This window comes from Hippocampus zosterae, chromosome 4 (genome assembly GCF_025434085.1).
Source record: "Hippocampus zosterae strain Florida chromosome 4, ASM2543408v3, whole genome shotgun sequence".
Taxonomy (NCBI): Eukaryota; Metazoa; Chordata; class Actinopteri; order Syngnathiformes; family Syngnathidae; genus Hippocampus; species Hippocampus zosterae.
In genome coordinates, this window is record NC_067454.1 from 548,892 (window position 1) to 561,713 (window position 12,822).

General features: G+C 52.9%; 1 protein-coding gene across 3 annotated transcripts in view; it reads right to left on the bottom strand.

Moving 5' to 3' along the window:
* The window catches only part of znf536 (zinc finger protein 536), a 156,360-nt gene that overhangs the window by 66,080 nt on the left and 77,458 nt on the right, over positions 1-12,822 (bottom strand). For all 3 annotated transcript variants that reach the window (XM_052062616.1, XM_052062614.1, XM_052062615.1), the window contains one exon: positions 3,439-5,651. In XM_052062616.1, coding sequence (XP_051918576.1) covers positions 3,439-5,650 — 2,212 coding nt within the window. In that variant the 5' untranslated portion in view covers position 5,651. The remainder of the gene's footprint in view (positions 1-3,438; positions 5,652-12,822) is intronic.

Below are 12,822 nucleotides of genomic sequence, written 5' to 3' on the forward strand. Positions count from 1 at the left end.
AGTGCAGAAGAGAGAGCGGGCAAAGCGGAGAAAGACAGAGCGGCAAATCAAATGAACTCAAGAACAAATGTGCCTTTCAGACAAAAATACACGGGATAAAAAAAAAAAAAAGACAAAAATTAAGAGGCAGTTCTCATCTTGCCCACCTTGCGACGTGATAATACGTCATCAGCAGGCGCAAGCGACAAGGCCCGCCTCATATTTAGCATTTTACACGTAGCGCACATCCTTCGAGTGCTCCAAGCTGCTGAAGTGCGTGCGCGGAATCGCCATGCATAGTCATGACGTACTCGCAAGCCACTCCGCTGGCTTGCTAATGACGTATTAATTACGCGGCGACACTTAGTGCGCGCGCGAGTGTGTAACACTGAATATTGCGCCGCCGCCTTTGCAACCTGGGGCGCTGAGTCACATTTCAATTTGCAAGCGAGCCAGCCGGCGAGCGAGCGAGAGAGAGAAAGAGAGAGAGAGAGCGCCGGTCTTGTTTGTTTGAGCCGCGCGAAAGACCGCGAGACGCGCGGCTAATCCCCGACGCCGTGTTTGCCGCGCCGCCGCCATGTTTCAAACGCGGGCCTGCGGGGAGGTGGGAGGGGCCTTTGTCAAGGAGACGTCACGGGCCTTGAGAGTTTTCCAAGGGGTGTAATGAAGCGAGCGAAAATAACTGACGAGTGGACGGAACTTTTTGGGCGGTTGTTTTTGGCGCCGTCTTGCGATCACAAAAATGTTGAAAGGAGCCACACGAATGGAATCTTCCGTAAGGTCATTTAACCTTCGTTTTAAATGTCTTGACCTTCATCCACGCTCGACATGTTATTATTGATGACTGTAATTCGGCTTTTCAGCCATTCGTGATGAGTTTCATGGGGAAGCTCACACGCACGTGCGCGCACACACACTCACACACAAACGTCTTTAATTTTGTATTTGTGCGCTCGTTAGCGGCGACTTAAGACTGTCGGCAGTGTTCGCACGCTCGGTGCTAACCAATCAGTCTTTGTTATTGTGTTTGTTAGCTCAGTTTACAAAGGCTAGACAGTTGTTAGCATTCGACAAAACGATGTCCACGTGACGACATGGCATTAGCGAGTTCACCGTTAGCTTGTGTTAGCACAGCCATCAAGTCACAAGCTGCATACGGAGCCGCATCGTTAGCTCACGCTTGCGCAGCGAGCGCGCAAGCACTCGATCTGAAGAAGTTTCACAGTTTTGGTTTATTGTGTTTGTTAGCAACTCAAAACTTAGCGAAATGTGCTATCGGCAGCATCAGAAAGACCCCGGGGCCTGGAAACGGAGCGACTTTCAAAGGTTTCACACGAAAATAAAAAGGGCAACATTTAGCTCACGCTAGCGCCGCTATCCAGTCACCAGCTGCGTACAAAGATGCTGCTATTCAATCGTCGTCTTCGTTACTGTTTGTTGGCTCATTAGCGGTTAGCTATGAATCGCTAGCCCGTTGTACATAAATGTCACTATTCGCACGACAAAAGACACTTTTAAAGGGCGATTTTTAGCTCACGCCAGGAGAACTATCATGTCACAAGCTCAATAACGAATCCGTTTTGGGGAGAGCATTTCGTTGCTCATTCGCAGCCGAATATCCGGCTGCGTGAGCGCATTTGTGCACATGTGGCGTCATCGTCCGAGACATATTCTTTGATCCAGTGATGACAATGTCTTTATGCCTGCGTGTTTTAATCCAACATTCAAATGTTGCACAGAGGGGCCAGACTTAAGCTCCCTTTGTGCCGAGTGTTTAATTTTATTTATTTTTTAGCCACGGACGCTAACACAACACGAAAAAAGAAGTCAAAGCCAGCGCATTAAAATTCAGCAGCTAATTACGTCGGCGACACCCCCAGCCTGTTGAGAAAGTGTTGTGTTTAATAGTCTCTATAAAGAAAATAGCTTTTTATCTCGTGCTCATTTTCATTAATTCCTAATTGGGGTGGGGAGGGTGTAAGCGAGTGTGTGTGTGTGTGTGCGTGTGTATTATTTCTTAGATTAAAATAAACATCGCCCATCCCGTGTACAAACCCATCACACTACACGCGTGTGATAAGGACTTCATGCCTCTGTGAATAAATAAACAATTTCATCTCCACTGGTGGAATTAAGTTGCTTACAGCCTTAAGCTAAGACGCTCTCATTTGTATTTATATTTATATTTCTCTCCAAAGACTTAAAAAGCACATGCCGGCTTTGGCAAATTAACTTCAATGTTTTTTTTTTTGATTGACCTGCTTTATATGTATATCTTTAATTAGGGTCTTGTTTAGCTTAAACTGACTGATTATGGCAGAGTCGTGACCTAATTACCGCATTTGCGTTTCCTCGGCTGCCCCGAGGAGCTCGCCAAAGTTACCTTTTAAAAAGTGGCGTAATCGCCCGCGTCAAGCCTCTCTTAATCCCGATAAACGTGCGCTTAGACGGACGCCGTCACATTACGCCGTGTTAAGTGTTTGAGCTATGAGAAGAATGCGCCGCCTCGACCGGGCTTTTGCTGTTTTTCCACCGCCGTGAAAGACTCACACTGAAGCAATTATCAAACCACATAAGACAAGAAATTAAATTTCAACTCTTAGCCTCTGAAGCTTGCGTACAAACAACGCAGACGGTAGCGATGACCATAAAGGTCCCCTTAAAGCTGCTGGTAATGGCAACGCTATCCCAAACAGTCACGCTAACCACGTGAGAACATTTGAGGTGAGTTACGTTTGACCTCCATCCCAAAAAAGCCTCGTTTCTGACCGGACCGTCCGGTTTGGATCGCCAGCCAACACAAATGGACGCGGGACAATCTGCGGCTTATTCGTTTCCTGCGCATCGACTCGACAACCACCAAGCATACCTGTCAACTTTTCGGAGCAGCAACCTGTATAAGCTACCCAAAAAAATCCTTAAAAAGAGCAAAAAGTCCTTATAACATGGCAAAGCTTTTTATATGTCAAAATAACGGCAGAAAAAAACCCCAGGAAACTTTCAGAATCCGTATGATTTGTGCGATACGGCCATATACGTAAGATTCACCACAAAATCCGTATGAACTATGGCTAAACCGTATGAGTTGACAGGTATGACCAAGTGAAAGGCGAGACTCTTCTGGCTGCGTTGCAGAAATCAGAAGGAAAAAGCAACACAAGTCACAAGGCCACTCGTTTTAAAAGAAACACAACAGCCTCTTCATTCATTCACCGCCGACCCCCCCCCCCCACCCCCACCCCGCGAATACCAATCATTGGCAAATTCAGAAGGGGGCAAATGAAAGTCATGTGACTGCGATCTTCCATCGCGAGCGTCCTTTTCAAAATGGCAGTTACATCTTCAATTGATAGCAAGGAAAGTTCTGCGGCCAACCGGAAAACCCAAACGGTGGAAGGTGTTCCCTCCTCTCAGAGGTTCGAGCCGGGATCCTCGCCGAAAGAGAGACGAGCGCCTTACCTGAGGAAGGCGACGAGGGGTGCGGGCTGTCATCCCGGACACTTCCCGTCTGCGAGTGTCCACCTCCGGCCGCGCTCTCCTCGGTCACGTTGGAGGACCCGGGGGTTGTGGAGCGGCTGATGGACTGGGACTCGGGATCGCTGGCTGAGCCGCGGCGTTCCTCCACGCCTTGCTGCTGGAGCGCTTCCTCCACGCCTCGCCGGTCCTTGCCGTGGACGCGGGAGTGGACCACCATCTGGTGATAGGTTCGGAACACCCGGCCGCAGTCGGGGCACTCCGAAGGCTTGTCCACGTTGGGGCTCGTCAAGGCCGACAGGCCGCCGGGAGCGTCGGCTCCGATGTGATGCGACATCAAGTCGAAACCCCTGGCGTCGGCACTCGCGGCCTTGGAGCCCTGCAGGGCCTCGCAGAGCTGCTTCTTGGAGCCGTCCGTGGAAGCGGCGGGGGAAAAGTCTTGTTTTTCCTTGGAGAAGGAGAGGGCGGCGCCGGCCAGGTCCTCCTCCGGCCCCGGGGCGGGGTGGCGCGGCTGCTCCTTGGGCATGAAAGCTCGGTCCATGGCCATGCCGCGAGCCATGATCTGCCACGCCCGGTAGCTGTTGAGGGAATCCATCTCGGCCACCTTGGCGGCGGCCTGCAGGCGCTCCATGCAGCTGGACTTGAGCGGCGGGACCAGGTTGAGGCAACCCAGGAGGGAGCGCTTGTCGTTCTCGCCCAGACCGTGGCCGATTCCCGCCGCCGCCGCCGCGGGGCCCAGGAGCTTCCCGAGCATGTCCTTCTCCTTCATGGCGATGCCGGCCTTTGCCAGCATGTGGTGCTGCTCGCTCAGACCCTGCTTGTCCGGGGAAAGAAAGCCTCCCTGAAGGCAGGAGATGTAACGGGAGTAGAGGTTGGCGTGGGCTTCCTGCGCCAGGCCGCTCATGCTGTTGAGGGACGCCGCGTCCTGCTCGCCGGGCTGCGGCGGCTTGCTCTTGATGGCCAGCTTGTTGAGGTGGACCTTCATGTGGTTCTTGAGGAACCAGGGCTCCTTGAAGCGACGGCCACATATTTGGCAGCAGTGCTCAAAGGAGTCCTTGTGCTTACGCATGTGGCCCTTGAGGAACCAGGCCTGGCTGAAGACCTGGCCGCACACGTCGCAGCGGAACTCGGTGGCCATCTGCGTGCCGCCGGCCGCGCCGGCGCCCTGACCCTGCGTGTTCTCCGCGGTGATGTGGGCTTTCTCCACGTGGCTGATCAGCTCCTCCTCGTGGGCGGCGGCAAACTCGCACAGGGTGCATTTGTAGGGCTTGTGGAGGATGCGGATGTGGCGCTCCAGCTCTTCGCGCTTCTTGAACTTGCCTTTGCAGAAGGTGCAGCGGAAGCCCGCCGACGGGTTGAGGGATTGCTCGTCCTGGGCCCCGGTCGGCTTCGGCGAGGAAGCCGTTTCCGGAGCGGCGAGGCCCGGCGGAGGCGGCAGGCCGCAGGCCGAGCCCAGCTGCTGCTGGAGGGCGTTGGCGCCGCTGTTGAAACCGAGCTGGGGCTCGCGCGCCGCCGCTTGCAGCGGTGCGACGCCGCCGCGCATCTGCTTGTCCCTCAAGATGGCTCGCTCTTCCAGTTCGTGGAGCAGCCGGTTCTCCTCGCGGACCCGGCCGCGGCCCTTGCCCAGGTTGCCCAGTTTGTGGGTGCGCAGGTGGATCTTCAGGTTGCCCTTCTGCGCCGCCCGGTGGTCGCAGTAGGGACATTTGAAGGGCTTCTCGCCCGTGTGGGTGCGCATGTGCAGCGACAGGATGCTGTTGAAGCGGAAGCGCTTGCCGCACAGCGGGCACGGGTACTTCCTGTTCTTGCGGGCGTCGTCTTCGATGTCGTTCATCTGAGACATGATGCCCAGGTTCTGGCCGTTGAGGAACTGCTGGAGGTCCACGCGGCCGTTCAAGCCGCTCAGCGCGCCGGCGTCGATGTCGCGGTTGAGCTGGTTGGCCAGCAGCGCCATCTGGCTGCTGATGGGCTGGCTGGCCAGGGCGGCGTGGTGGCTCTTCTCGTCCAGGGGCGCCGCCGCCTTCTCCTCGGGGATCTGCTGCGGGCGCTGCAGGTCGGGGAAGACGTGTCCCAGCTGGGCCGTGAGCTGGTGGAGCTTCTGGCTGATCGGGTAGCGGCCGTTGAGCACCGCGTTGCTCAGGTGGGCTTCGGCGTCGGGCACCGCCGATGACATGCCAAGGCACAAACTGGAGTCCTCCATCCTGGAAAAACAACGGCAAAAATGCCCGAGAAGAAAATCAGACCGGGACTCCATCATCACAACCGCTTTCTCCCGGGGGTCGATCATCGTGGGGCATTATGTTTTTTTTTGAGGGGGGGGGTTATAATTGATCCAATTCTCATTGCCTTGTTTCTCCTGCCGCCGGGTATTCCTTTTTGAACTTTCACAAGCGGTTTCTTCCAATCTCCGGGATCGGATGGTGTCGCGCGTGAGTACCTAATGAAGTGTCCGGCCGCGTGGGCGGAAAACGTCGAGGGATTGCAGAAATGCTGCGATTCGCCCCCCAAAAGAGAGAGCCACCAACCATTTTGGACCTAATAATTAGTCTTGTCGACGCGGAGCGAGAGCGGCGCTTAATTAGGCTACTTGTGCCCATCCTATCGGAATGGCGCCAATTACGCGCCCTAATGGAACGCGGCGATGCCATTGTGAGACCACAATTAGGACGCTGGCAGTAAATAGCGCTTTAAAACCGACAACAAGAGCGCGCCACGCTATATCTGTTTTTCTTTCCGGGTAATTCCGAGAAGAGAATTCAAAGAAACCAGACAATGGCACTGCTTGGAGGAAAAACGGCTCTTGAAACGGTGGAACGGTGGATGTCGCATGCCGAAGATCGACGCATTGAGGAAGGAGCGAGAGAAGAAAAGTCGCAGGTCGCGTCTCCTCATTTGGGTATTTTGGAAGCAAGCGAACATGTTGCCGTGTGTACGGTTTCATCCATCCATCCATCCATTCATCTTCCGAGCCGCTTGATCCTCACTAGGGTCGCGGGGGGTGCTGGAGCCTATCCCTGCCGTCTTTGGGCAGTAGGCGGGGGACACCCTGAATCGGTTGCCAGCCAATCGCAGGGCACACAGAAACGAACAACCATTCGCACTCACACTCACACCTAGGGACAATTTAGAGTGTTCAATCAGCCTGCCACGCATGTTTTTGGAATGTGGGAGGAAACCGGAGCACCCGGAGAAAACCCACGCAGGCCCGGGGAGAACATGCAAACTCCACACAGGGAGGCCGGAGCTGGAATCGAACCCGGTACCTCTGCACTGTGAAGCCCACGTGCTAACCACTGGACTACCGGGCTGATAAATGTAGGGTGGGGGTGGGGGGGCAAGGGAAATCATCTGAGCTAGCGCCTAGCTTGAAAGAAGCATCTAAAAAGTGCGGGAATGGAAAAAAAATGGAAACCGCGTATACCCGCAAGGAGTGCAACCGGTTGTCCCTGGCACGTTTTCAAGTGCTCAATATGTCTTTCTTGATTTTTTGGGGGTAATGTTGTCATGAATGATGGCGAATAATGAGCAATGTGGCAATGGCGGGAAAAATATTGCCCCAAATGACCTGTAGGAGCTGAACACCTTGACGTTGGAACGGTTGACAAAGTCAGCTTTTTCATTTGAAGGCTTCCATTCATAGCAGTGGAAATTTGGGGGAATCGTGGGCACCGTGTCCTGAATGATCCCCGTATCGATTTTGAATCGGTCGAGAAATGCGCAAGGACAACCAAAAAGGCGGAGACTCATCATGGCAAGTAAGAATATTTGTTGGCGCAATAAAAAGAAACACCTTCAATGCGCGTCCATCTGCTGTCCAGATGGAGAGGTATAAACACGTCGGCGGCGGGCACGCGCTTCCCCTGGCTGCTGGCGAGGGGGATGGGGTGGGGTGGGGTGGGGGGGTGTTGGGTCAGAGCCGCCCGACAATAAGCACACTTTTTGCTTTGCTCGACAAAATATTGTATAATGTCTCATTAAGCTGATTAGCGGCGCTGCCTGGTAGCAGCAGCGCGATCATCAAAAAAAAAAAAAAAAAAGGAAAATGAAAGGATGAGGAGGAGGAGGAGGAGGAGGAGGAGGAGGTGGCCAAATTGTTTTGGGTGAGTCAGTGGGAGCTGCTCGGAGAGGAGAGGAGAGCGCAGCCTCGCCGCTCTTCCTTCCAGGATGCCAACAGGAATCCCGCTCGGTTCTTTTTCAGCAATGACGCGGGTCCTTCTTGGGATTTTTTGCTCGCTACATCCTGCGCCGACGACGACATGTCAGCTAACGGCCCCTAACGAACGCTCTGGGGTCAACTCGATTGTCGCGCAATTCACAATTTTTGCCGTTTTGTTTTTGGGAAGGGGGCGAGGGGGGGTCCCAAAAAAGCTGCATGCGTTGGCCACCAAGCGGAATGTAGAAATGAGATGTGAACTCAAGTGTCAAACAGAGTTAGAAGCAAAGCAAGTTGAGCCGCCACATTTTTAATCAAGGCAATTTCAAATATTGAAATGACCTTTAAAAGGAAAATGCAGATCCTGTTGCAACATTTCCCGACGACTTTGCCATGCGTGTTTCCAAACGATTGTCAACATACGGAACAACCCCCCCCCCCCTACCCACAAAAACCAAAAAAAACCCCCAAAGAGACAAAGCTGCCCCCCCTGCCCCCCATCACAATCTTTTGTTCACACAATCCTCACTGGGTGTAGCCAAATGCGTTTCAAAGTGCAGCGGAAACAATTTGACGTCTCCGCCGAGTCGATTGACTGAGAGAATATTAATACTTGCATTATTATTACGATTGTTAGAGAGCATGCGGTCCAAACTTTGGAGTACGGGCGTGTGTGTGTGTGTGTGAGACGGGCAGCCTCCCTCATTGGGTGTGCGTGCTCACATGGAAGGAGAAATGATTTGAATGACACACACACACAGAGAGCAGAAAAACGCCGCCTTTTGGAATCAAAATCTGTGATTTAAAGTCGCCTGATGAGCTGTTGCTCATTTGAGGAGATAGCAGCCGCCGTGCCCTTTTCTCCAATTTGATGCCCGCCTTTATCTTCAACATACAACAAAGGCACATAGACAATGAAATCATGTGAAATGAAGTGACGAATCCACCTCGTGCGCGCGCGCGCGTGTGTGTGTGTGAGTGTGCGTGCAGCGTTTTTAACCAACGCATCCTGGCTGACGAGCATATGCAAATGAGGCGCATTCATATGCGCGTCTTGCTCCCGACTCATTTTATATTTTTCCTCCTGATTAAAAAGGACATTTCTTATGTGACACCGCCCCCACCCCTCACACACACACACACACACACACACACACACACATAACAATTCAATATGCGGATGTCCTCTAAAAGCCACGTTGAGCGGCTGGAATATTGCGACGAGCCTGACAAGAGGACACTGCAACGCATTTTGTCCCGTCGTGGAACGCTCATTAAAAACAACAACAACAGCAATATCAAAACACACACACACACACACACACACACACTCATGATGCTCAGGTGCAGACAGGTGGCGGGACACGCTCCCGCCATGCACTTTGTACGCGTGTGCGCGTGTCTCCCGGTTCAATTGGGTCTTATCAATATTAGCAGGCATCCCAAATGCATGAAGGGATTTCGATGTGCTTGACTCTAATTGTAAGCGTATCAATTATTGAAGCAAAGGCAATAGTGGGGGATCGCTATTAGAAAGGCTCATTAGAAATTCATACGGAAATAAACAGTTTCGCAATCCGAAGCTTCTCCGTCGGCGTCAAACTTTGGAGCCAGGACGAGCGGATGGGAAAGGCTATTAGCGGCTTCTATTTTGGTTGTTGTTGTTTCCCGACGAATTTTGGTGTCGTGCGTCAAAGCGAGGCCGTGGACGGATCGCAAAGCCGCCGGAGAACGGATCCGTTTGGATTCACGATGTGCGGTATCGGCCATCGTGTTTGTAGCTCGCGTGGGGGTCCACCGTGTAAAGAAAAGAAAATAAGCAAAGAGTCAAGAAGCCGTGGCTGCTAAGTCAGCCATTTTGCTTGAAAGCTGCCATTTTGGCCCACTTGCGCCAGTCCTTCCAAAATAAAGCCATCCTCAAACTGTTTCTTCTCCTTTTGAACGACGCATACTTGATTTCATGCACTTGCAAATTTGCAAAACAAACACAGGACATGAAGATGCTGTACTGCCCCCCCCCCCGCCCCCCCCCCCCCCCCCCCATCATCACGGCAGTGGTACAGTGGACCATTGAGGATGGCTGGAGAGCACTTGTCAACAGGTACTTCCACCACTCGCCGCTCAGCCTTGCTCACATACACACCATCGGGAGAACAGATAAACCTGTGTTTCTCTGTGTGTGTGTGTGTGTGTGTAGAGGGCGGCATGTTGTGGGGGAGGTAGGGGGGAGGCGGGGGGGCGGGGGGGGGGGGGAGATCAATGCGGGACAAACGGATTCCCACAGTTCATTGTTCCTCGCCGGCCAAATCCTCTTCCCAAGACGGCCACCAGCTCAAAGCTTTCCTTCTTGATAAGCATCACCGATATGTGTGTGTGTGTGTGTGCGTGTGTGAGTGTTTGTGTGTGTGTGCGTGCGCGTGTGTGTGTGTGTGTGTGTGTCAGTGAAACTCAGCCACGGTAAAGCAGCATTTCTTCATGGAGTGTATACATACACTATAAATCTATATACAGTATATAGATATGCATCTCTCTCTCTCTATATATATATATTATATATATATATACATATATATATATACTGTATATATATTTGTCGATTTATCCATTTGTTAATCCGCTTATCACCTTTCACAAGGGGGGGGGGGGGCATGGGGCAGCCTATCCCAGCCGTCTTCATGCAGTCAACACCCTGAACTGGTTGCCAGCCAATCACAGATAGCTTCCCGTGTGTTCTCCCCGGTGCCTTGGTGGGTTTTCTCCGGGTACTGCGGCTTGCTCTCACATCTCTAAAAAACACGCGCGGCAGATGAACGCAACACCCAAACACCGGTTGTTGGTGGATGTGGGACCCGGCTGGCAAACCAGCATCAGGGTGTCCTCCGCCTACTGCCCGAAGACGAACCGGGATGGGCTCCCCCAACGCCGGCCACCCTTGTGAGGAGGAGCAGGTGAGAAAATGGATGGCTGCATTTGTACTTTTATCATGAAGCCAAAAATAAGACGCGCACTTGTTGAAGAAAGAGCCTCATAAATCATTTCAAAGTGTCTTTGATGTCAGTCATCTTAACTCCTTCACTCCCAAAGACGTTTTTCAACGTCTTTTCAGCCTTGGTCCAGAATTGGCTGCTACTGAATGAGTTAAAAGTCCTGTGGTTTCCATGCCGGCCAATAACGCGTAACCATCGCCCCCCCCCCCACCCAAAACAAAAAAAACCCACACTGATGCTCTTGTGTGGCCTCCCTCGCGCGTGCATGCGTGCGCGCGCATTTGCGTGACACTTTTCTTCCTGTCAAATCAATCGGAAAACAAGGACACAACAAACACGGCGGCCATTACTGACACAATGGCCGCAGTGTGTCTGCGCTCGCTTACATCAGCGTCGCATGCGAAGGCCCATCCCAGTAACACGCACAAACAACCGTCATGTCAACGCAGGGCAATGGCGGCGGCGGCGGCGGCGGCGGCGGCGGCGCTTCCATTTCTGCGCTCAACCCAATGAAACTAGCTGACGAATGGACACACTAAGAATCTCATTCTTGAATGGAACTGACAAACTCGAGAGATTTGGGCGGGGGGGACGACAGAGACACAAACCAACTAAGTGACGAAGCAACAATCTCGCCGGCGGTCAAACTGGACGAATAAAGCGACTCAGAAACTGCCAAGCTGATGGTCAAGCTAAGGGACTGTTGAACTAGCAACCCCGAATCACCGACGAGGGAAACGAGAAGCTCCCGGCGGAAACGTTGACGACTGACTCGGCAACAAACGGACAACCGAACTCGGGCCAAAATATGCATTTGTCTGTCCAGGCGATAACTCACCGACGCCCAAAACACGCCTTTGACTGGCGAGGTCAAAGGTCATCAGTCTTTTCGGTTGAACCTGAACATTTTTGGATTGGCTGGGCTGCGTCGACGTCAGAAGTAAGCGCGCGTGCGTTTACGCTTTGCAAGTGGGAGGAGTTGCTGTGGCAGGTGCCCCCCACCCCCCGCCCCCCCGACGCCGTGCGAAGATTCCATTTGCAAAGAGGAGACTTTTAATGGCGGCACGAGTAATTAGCGGCGCGGCGAGAGCGAGGAGCAACATGTCCGTCAAAGTGCCCGTCATGGCGACGGAGCCTGGTTTTCCTCGCTAGGGGGGGGTCTCTCGCCGCTTTTATCCGCTAAAACAAACGCCGGCGGCTAATTAGCGGCGCTGCTTACAGGAAGCCAGTCAGGTAATTATTTTGGGGTAATTGAATGATTCTTCAATGTCTCAGCATCTCCCCCCCCCCTCCTCCTCCCCCCCTCCTCCTCTTTGAGTAGATAAGACGCACGCAGGTAGCAAGAGGCTCCATATGCTCTCCAACCACAAAGCCGACGGGATGCTTCAAATGGTCCACAGCCCGTCTTTAATAACGCCGTCTTCCATCTCTGCGCCTTTGATAAGGCCCACCTCAACTTCCTCGGTAAGCCTCTGAAGAGTTAGCGCCGAACTCTCGAGACGCGCCGCACTTCCCGCTCAAAGCCGGCCCACGCGTCTCCACGGCGACGGCGAAAAGGGGACGACTCTCAGGATACGCGTCAAGACGCAACGGCTAACGGCTTTGTCCTTGTTCACGACTGACTAACCGACAAATTTCATCGGGGGGGGGGGGTGACGACGTGGCGGCGTTAATGACGGACGGATTCGATACGTCCCTCGGAGGTTTCGACTGCGATGAGTGAGCAAAATTAGGAAATAAGAGACCAAGGAACAGATGGATTAACCGTTTAGCAGGCGACATTAGCCTAGCAAGTCACTAACAAACCAAGGCCAAAAGCATGCGCTTGACTGGCGAGGTGCGACACAGTTCCTCTCCAGTCCTGCAGGTGGCAGTAATGCCAAGAGTCTTTTTGGTTTCATCGTTGCATTTTTGTTGGCTGGGCCGCGTGGATTTTTCTAAAGACGTCGGATATGATTGTCCGTTCACGCCGGGGCGGTGCTTCGCATCATCGCCGTGGCACTAAACTCACTTCGGAACTAAGAAGAAACGAATTAAGAAGTGAACTCAAGCGTGTTACTGACAAACAGATGAAGCGACTGAGCTAATGCTGGCGCTAAGTACCAAACCTACCGCTAAGCTAACCGAGTGACAAACTCGGGTTGAGGACCTTCTAACCGGCCTCCGACAAGTGGGGAAGGGGGGGGGGATAAAAAAGAATTCAATAAATACGTCACATATGGTGGTGGCCGG